Source organism: Alligator sinensis, unplaced genomic scaffold, assembly GCF_000455745.1.
Source record: "Alligator sinensis unplaced genomic scaffold, ASM45574v1 scaffold46_1, whole genome shotgun sequence".
NCBI classification, from domain to species: Eukaryota; Metazoa; Chordata; order Crocodylia; family Alligatoridae; genus Alligator; species Alligator sinensis.
In genome coordinates this window covers 66,964-75,598 of record NW_005841907.1, presented here as the reverse complement: position 1 = coordinate 75,598, position 8,635 = coordinate 66,964, and the positions used below count along the sequence as shown (strand labels likewise).

At 43.2% G+C, this 8,635-nt stretch overlaps 1 protein-coding gene across 3 annotated transcripts in view; it reads right to left on the bottom strand.

Annotated features, from left to right (window-relative positions):
* Positions 1-8,635, bottom strand: part of LOC102375922 (DNA repair protein complementing XP-G cells) — a 24,974-nt gene that overhangs the window by 6,864 nt on the left and 9,475 nt on the right. For all 3 annotated transcript variants that reach the window (XR_001357623.2, XM_014517404.2, XM_006018599.3), the window contains exons 9-12: positions 6,517-7,458; positions 3,985-4,247; positions 3,390-3,509; positions 1,373-1,586 (exon numbers count right to left, since the gene is read on the bottom strand). Coding sequence is in view for 2 of the 3 variants with exons in the window: in XM_014517404.2 (XP_014372890.1) it covers positions 1,373-1,586; positions 3,390-3,509; positions 3,985-4,247; positions 6,517-7,458 (1,539 nt within the window). In the remaining variant the exon portion in view is untranslated. The remainder of the gene's footprint in view (positions 1-1,372; positions 1,587-3,389; positions 3,510-3,984; positions 4,248-6,516; positions 7,459-8,635) is intronic.

The following is an 8,635-nucleotide window of genomic DNA, read 5'->3' as shown; positions in this document are numbered from 1 at the left end:
CAGGAATTTTGCCCAAATAAAGACTGAGCAAAAGTTGGAATTAAGCAGAAATCCTTTAACACGGGAACATCAAACTCATTTGGCCCTGTAGGCTGGATGTGGGCCATGAGGCTTCTTGCGGGGCATACAGCCCATCTCAGTCAGTGGCAAGAGTGGCAGTGGCATCATTCCCCTGTCCCAACAAGTGCTGGGCTCATCAGCACAACAGCTTTGGCAGCAAGGGGGTTTACCACTGCATTCACTCACCCTACCCCTACCAGAAGACCCATAGCCTGCAGGCCAATGTTTGATACCTAGGTCTAATACAATAAGTGACACCAAGGTGAAATATTTAATAAATTTAGCTATCTGCTGCAACTAACCATCTTTTAGTTAAAACAATAATTTTTTTTTCAATCATTGCTCCTACATCAGCAATTAAAAAAACAAACAGACAAAAAAACCCACACACTTATCCCTGTTTAATTAGAAATGAAAGACCTTTCTACAAAGTGAGTTAACCCACTAAATTCCCTCATAACAGAGCACTTGTCCATATGTTCAATATAAACCACTACTTGCACAGGTTTAAACAAACTGAATTAAAAGGACATATAGGCTGCAACCAGACAAGTGTGGACATTTAGTTCCCTAGGGAATGTCCATGCCACGCACACGTTGGTGCATGGTAAGTTACCCTGGGGGCGGTAGGTGAGGCAGGGACCAGCACTGTGCTGGCCCCAGCAGCCTTACCTGGGGGCCTCCTGGGGCTGCAACAGCAGCGATCCTGACGGGCAGAGCCTGGCTGGCAGCCACAGCATAGCTCCAGGCAGCCTGACTCTGCTTTTCAGTAGCACGTGCTGCCTGTGCATGTGCTGGTCTTTTTTTTTTTTTTTTTTTGCCCTACACAGGTTTTGGTTTTTTTTGACTCCTGGATATAAAATAACTCCCCCAAAAACGGAGCAGTGGGGGAAAAAAAACGGAGCAGCACACACACGGGCAGTGAGCCCTTGCAGCGCAGAGAGCACCTGACTGTGTGGTATATGGAGCTGCAAATGTGTTTGCAGCACCACATACCACCAGGCCATATTCATCTGGATGCACCCACAGTCCTTTTTATTTTCTCACAAAAAGTTATATTGACCTTTACCAGATCTCAGCCATGTATTTCATACACGTAGCCAGGATTACTATCATAATTAGGTCACTCCCCTTGCTGAAGACACAAAAAAAATGCTCTAAATTCAAAGAGATTATTTACCACTAGACTCAACACTGAATAAACTACATGTGCTTCTGAACTCTTTCCAGAAAAGTCATAATTGTAACAGTTTAACAGATCCAAGATATCTATTGAAACAAATGTATCCAGCACACAAATACTTGGTCTTACCTAGTTGATTTTGAAAGTCCACATACTGATAATATTCTACATACTGGTTTTGACTGAAGAAATTTTTATAAACATGACGTGCCCCAAACAGCCAAATATCACTGTCATCGGTGATTGTTCCAGAAGTTTGATCGGTAAGGTCCAAAACAGCACACTGAGCCTCTGCCTCCATTGGAGCTTCTATGTAAGGAATTCCAAACAGACGAAGAAGTTCCTAAAGGTAAGAAAGGTGTTAATACTTCAACTTGAAAGGACAGCTTAACCCGTCCTGCTTTGCATTTGGAAAAAAGTATTAATATATGTATTACAAAACTTCATTTTCATTATGACCATTTAAGTGATAATTTTGATTTCTACATGCTCAGGTCCAAATATCCATAAAACGTGGGCAAAGTCTAAGTCTGTATTAAGCAAGGCCTAGTGCTAATACTTCAAAAGCAAAACAAAAATCAAATCATATCAGCTACCAGCAAGACTTCACATGATCATAATTTCTTTAAAATAAAAATGAACAGAGAGCTTGTAAATCTTGTATGGTAAATGTAAGTGCAATTACTATGTTTTAAACTTCAGCTAATCACTTCTTGCTTTTTTCAAAAAAACAGTACACTTCAACAGTATAGTGTTTAAAATGTATCAATTCAAACAGCATTAGACACAACCTGCAGTTGCTTCACTGTATAAAGGATTTTCATTTTAATTCATGGTGCATCTATGTATCAGTTGCCTATCGGATCGGTACTGATAAAAGCGGAAATGACATTAATCGGCTATCAGCATTTTTGGACCACTGTAGCTGATAATGTTTACTGATAATTATGCCTTCTGGCCAGGGCCCTGGACACCTAGGTTCCCTCTCCCCTGTGGGGCCAGGGCCTCCAGATGCCTGGGTTCCTCCAGGAAAGTTGGGTTTCCTCTTGCAGGCAGGCAACATTTTAGCCTGCAAGGGGTCCTGTTTGGGGCTGCTGGGAGTGAGACAGAGGAGGCACCACGTGCGTGTGTGTAGCTGCATGCATGTACATGGCCAGGAATGCAGCTAGACAGTGTAGAGAGCAGCTCCCTCCAGGTAAGTTTATGGAGGGGAAGGGGCATAAGGGACAGAAGGGGTGTGCGAGGGGTGTCAATCGAGGCCCCCACGATGAGGGAGGGAGTGGGGCAGGGGCTGGGAGTGCTGCCCAATCAGGGTAGTGCATGGGACCCAGGGCCGGGGCAGGAAATAGGACAGCACCACGGGCGGATCATCCAGGAGGTATGGGGGAACAGAGGGGGAAACAGCTCCCCACCACTGTGTGCACCCCCTGGAAAGGTATGTGCCCCCCAACATGTGTGTGCAGAACAGATGCAGGCTGCCCACTGTGGGCTTGGGGCTCTCTACTCTCCTGTCTTTCCCTCAGGAATCCCGTACCAGCTGCATACCGCCTGCCTGCCCAGGTGGGTAGGGGGTGCATGGCCAATGTGGGGCACTCAGGGCAAAGGCAGCAGAATGGAGAACGCCAAGCCCACAGTGGGCAGCCCACATCCACCCTCGCCCCATTCAGCTCTGCTCCACTTAAAAGCATCCCCATGCTTAAAAATGGTGGTAGCAGTGCTTGAACTTAAGCTCATTCAACGAGCTTTCATTCAAATGCCCCGCTGCCGTTTTAAAGTGCCGGGACGCTGATACATGTGACGCAGGAGGCTGCTGAAGTGCACAAAAAAAAAAAAAAGGTTAATTTATGTTAATAAATCAGTTATCGGATTGGCATTGGCTGATATCGTTGGTTAATAATCAGCTACCAGTATCAGCCAAGAAAATCTTTATCGGTGCACCCCTAATTTTCATGCATTTTGAATCTCAGATAAAAGTGTTCCTCTTTCAGTATTCTACCAAGTAGGCTGAATGAAACAGTGACCTATAATTACATAAAATGTTTTTCATAAAAACTTTATGAAAAACACCTGACAATGTTTGACCTTCCAAGCAGTACAAGAAGTGAATATTTTTTCTAAATGTACCAGTGCCTTCAACAAACATTACCTGACTTTCCAAGAACATCTGTCCTGTTACGGTAGCAGCAATGCGCTCCTGCTGTTGTTTTTCAGCCTGAAGCATGTTTTGTTCAACAGAAAGGTTGTTTTCCAGGACCTCTAATTCTTCCTGCATAATACAATGAAATAAAAGTTGGGACATGCCACTGCTAGAGTGCCTTAAATGCCTAAGTATACATAATTCTTTCAGGTATAATTACCCTAGGAGCCTCTGCTCCAATAACTCACACATGCTTGTAGGTTTTCATTGCTCCTTAGTGAAATACATCATAAAAATGTGAACAGGCTTGTCAGTAGTGCTTTTCACATTGATTTCACCTGCAATTATAGCTGCTGTATTTGAAAGCTACATAATATATTAGGCTTGATTTTTAAAAATTGAGTATTTTTCAAAGAAAAATCAGGCCCAATATGTTATGTAGCTTTCAAAAAGACAAACGAATAAAAAAATGGAAGCCAGTAATACATATAGTGGTGCACAACAGATCTGCTGAAGTTTCCATTCAGTAGTTTCCTACAGAAAAAACATTTCCTGAAGCTTACTTTATTACTTATTCAATACAACTCAACAAAAGAATCCTTACCAAACTAATATTTTGCCACTCATCCGCTGCATCTTCCCCATCTCTTTTAGTTTCGGGATCCTGAGAAATAGACAACTGTACTTCTTCAGAGTTTTTCTGGACATTCTCCGTGGCACCATCTTCTTCGTTGTTGTCCTCTTGTACAGAAGCTGGTTCATCAGCTAGCTTCTCATTATATTCAATAGAAGCATGCAGGGTTCTTAATGTAGCACCATGACATTCAGCATCTTTACTATTTTCACTGTCCACTTCAATAAAGCTGTCTGCAAAAGAAAAAAAAAGAAGTTTAATTTCTTCCTCACAGAGAGGAGGGCAGGACTCCATGACACGCACACAAATTCTAGAGGTACGTTTGTTTTTTATTTCCCTCAAATCCAGATCTATGCTCCAGAGTGCTACTAAGCAGCCCTACCACGTTAGACAGGGTTCAGGTTTTTCTCTAGCAGTATTTTCTCATGGTTTCTGCAAGTACATTTACTTTTTGCCTCCCTTCCAAGAACGTTATGTCCTGTGCATGCAGAATTAAACATGATCTGTCAGAACTAGCTTAAGCTGACAGCAATGAATTTTGTAAAAGCTTGAATGCTTACGTAGATCAACTGAAAATTTCTCTTTGAAGTATCTGTATTGGTCTTTTTTCCCATTCAATTCAGTGTTCAATTTTTAATATTGTTGTTTTGAATTGTGGATGAATGTGTTTATTTCTCTCCATTTAGTAGAGAGTCTTCAGGTTTAATGGTGATAGAAGTAGTACAGCTATTAAACTAAATAAAAATCTGTGCTGTTTCAGGAAATCTGAAGCTATTAGGAGGGCATATATAACATTAACCAGCCTTTACATTAAAGCAGTTTTTGAGAAAGTAGGGAGGGAATGTGTATCCATGAGTACATGTATGTGTTCACACACACATATACCGGTTTTCCCCTTCAGTTCCCTTCTGGGATGACATTAAATGAATTCAGGATAGACAAGCTCTGATTAAATAATTCCATCAGAAACCCTTAAGATATATCTTTATAGTCCAGATATAATGAAATCACAGTGAGAGCAGCAGATTCTGATTCATGTGATAATATCAGTCTTAACACCTCATACCTGCTAGCATCTCTGGGGTGGTTTACTGAAGTTGATTCAAATGCAGAAGAAACTATTCATTACTTCATATATGAAGCTGTGTTTTGTCAGTTGAGCAATGATATTGTGCCAGTATGTAATAGCAGCACACAGAGGAGAAAAATTAGCACAAAAAATGGCAGTTTGAAATCTATTATTATGTAGAAAAAATAAGACAGCTCAAAAATAAGTGTTGACTAAAATATCCCTACCATAAAGAAAGATCTAAAGTATCTGATCATATTATGAATTTACTAGATTTACTTTAGGGGAAAGAAAAATAGAAGCATATTTCCCCCTTCACTTACATGAGAGAAAGGGAGCAATTCATTAGTTACATCTGATTAGTTCAGCATGTACAAAAAGAAAAGTAACTCCAAGACGAGCCATACACTTGCCACTGAACCTCAGCATGTTACGTATGAAGGAGCAACAACTGCCTTCCAGATTCCACCTAAAACCCATATTCCAGAGTAGCTGAGCTTATACTTCTTTACTCTCCTGTCACATAATTCTCTCACCACTGCAGGGTGGGATCCAGGTATAGCAGATAGGTGAGCCCGTGGTGTCACTCTCAGAAGCACTGTGACTCATGGGGTGAAAACAACTAAGTGGCTGCTCACCAATATATAGTTTTCCTAATTTTTTTAAAGCAGGACCTAGTCAAACTGGAAAAGAACCTACGAAATGCCCGCTACTGAGAGACTGACAGCCATTCTTAAGAAAAATGAGTTAGATAAGAAATAACTGAATCAATACCTCTCACTTCAAATTAGCAAGTGAATATTTTTTCCTCCCTAAAATTAACATATAAAATTCTCATGTAAAAATAGCCTGGCACACAAAAACAGGGTTTTCCTGTTTACAAGAGGCTACACATTTACTATTATCCAAGTAATATTAGCAAAACCTGGGGGAACGTTTGTTCACCAAAGCGCCCCAAGGGATGACGAGGTCGAACGGTTATAAACTACTGCAAGACCATTTCAGGCTGGACATAAGGAAGAATTTCTTTACTGTCCGAGCCCCCAAGGTCTGGAATAGCCTGCCATCGGAGGTGGTTCAAGCACCTACATTGAACACCTTCAAGAGTAAACTGGATGCTTATGTTGCTGGGATCCTATGACCCCAGCTGACTTCCTGCCCTTTGGGCGGGGGGCTGGACTTGATGATCTTCCGAGGTCCCTTCCAGCCCTAATGTCTATGAAAGCTATGAATTTTTTTTTTTAAATAAATAATCGCAAGGCATTATCTAACAGATATTTTAAAATGTGTTCATCTCTACTAAAAGACCATAACCTTTTCAGGGCAGGGACTTTATTTTCTTACATACCTGTTCAGTACTTAACACAGTGGGGCCCTAATTCTGACTGGAACCTTGACCACTATGCCAAAACTAGTATTTAAACAACACATACCATCAGAATCACTTTCTTCAGGTTGCAATTTCCCTTCATTTTTTTCCTCCTTTGAACTTGATACCTCTGGGATAAGTTTCAGTTCATGTTGTACCTCAGATAGATTCTTCTCTGCTTGTGGAATCATCTTGCGTAAATCTTCAGATTCCCCACTTTTGGAAATGTCTATAGTTTCCAAATTAGCTGTAGCTACTGACATAGTCTGTATTTGGAAACCTACTGGTTTCTGTATGCAAAGGTTCACACTCTCATTTTGCAAGGAGCTTGCATCCACTTTTGAAGCGTGTTCGATTTCTTTTTTTTCATTTATTCTAATACTTTTCGAGGAGTCATTTTTAACATCAGTTGTGCTCATGCCTTTGGCTGCAATCTGATTCTTTTCTAACCTGTGACTTCTTTGGACTACTTCATCACCTGGCAGAATTACTGTATTTGCTGAATGAACTGTAGGCAAAGGTACCGGTTCACTCCCTTCCTTTACTTTAGAAATCTCATCTTCCTCATCTGAACTACTAATAAGACGTTCCTTCACCTCTGACCTTTCCATCTGTGCTCCATCATCACTAGTGGGAATAACTGTTCTTGCATCATCATCATCACCACCATCGCTCAGAGCTTTCTGAATAGCTTGGAGTGTCCTTGGTGATATACTGCCTTCATCTGTTTTAGGACAGAGATAGGTTTGGGACAAATTTAGCTGCCTTTTATTTTCATCCTCTGGCTCCTCTTCTGAACTGCTTTCTAGCATAGCTGCCTGGATTGCAAACAAAGTTCGTGGAGAAGGTGGTGCTGCGACTGCATTGCTCTCCTTCTCTAACTTCTCAGATGAAGATGGCTTTACATCAGTTTGCATTTCTTTAAATATTTTATTAGGTTTAGTACATGAAGAATGTCCAGAAGGAGTTTCCAAGTCTTTACTAGTATCTTCTTTTGTTTGAATACCTGAAAATGAAAACAAAGACTGCTATAGTTTCATAGATAACCTTTTAAAAAAAAATAATAAAGGAAATTAAAAATAGTAAGCTAATGTCAACAAGCCAGTCTTATATAATCCTATTTTGATGCAATTAATGGTGACCGTTACAGCTTGACTTTTATTAGTAGATGTTAAGGATTGTAAATCCAAAAAAGATGACAAAGCCAATAGGGAAATACAGAGCGCCCGGGCGAGGGACTAACAATAGAAGGATGGGGGTGAGATTGGGAACGCAACTAGTTTACATGCGATACAAAGTTAGCCAACTAAGCCCGGGGGTAAGGGGAAGGGAGTGGGGAAGGGGAGGGGGGGGTTTCGCGACGTTGAGAGAAAAAGAGGATAGAAACACACATACCCGTGACAATGGTCCGCAATGGTGGAAGAAGTGGTCCGAGGAAAAAGTGTCTCAGTCTAGATACAGTCTATCACGGGGGTCCTCTTCGGGTGGCGCACGGTCGTCGTCCGTTGTTGACGAGTCCTCTTGAAGCGAAGGTCCGTCTGGTGCAGAGTGGGGGGTTCAGGCGGTCCCCTCTGGGTCCGGTCCGGCGGCTGTTCTCCTGGTGGGGTCCGTGTACTGGCGGTGGCCCGTGATATGCTCCACGTAAATGTCGTGGGACCACCGGATGGTGTCGGACACCATGAGGCAGCGCATCAGCTTGGCGTAACGGCGGGAGACGCGGCAGGCATGCAGGACGCTCTCGTTACTGGGGTCCCAAGCTCCGAGCGTTCCCACGATGAGCGCGTCGACCGTCACGTCGTAGCCATGGCCCCTCAAGGTGTCAGCCAGCGGGGCGTACTTCTCCCGCTTGCAAGCCCGGGCGTCTGTGAAGGCTTGGCGCCGGTTCTCGAACGGGATGCTGACGACCACGATGACGATCTTCTTGGCCTCCTCGTCAGTGATCACGATGTCGGGGCGCATCTGGCTCTCGCAGCCCGGGACAGTGCGGTTGACGGAGAGCTGCCCCGCGGCAGTTGGGATGGCCCTCCCCAGCCGGTCCTGTACGGCGTTGTGGCGGAGCTGCCTGGCCCTGGCGTGCGGCTTGCAGCTGCACAGCACGTGGGGGAGGGTCTTGGCCGCGTAGCTGCACCGCCGGCATCTCTTGTCCCAGTGGCTGAAGCGGAGGGCCTTGGTGAGGGGGAGGC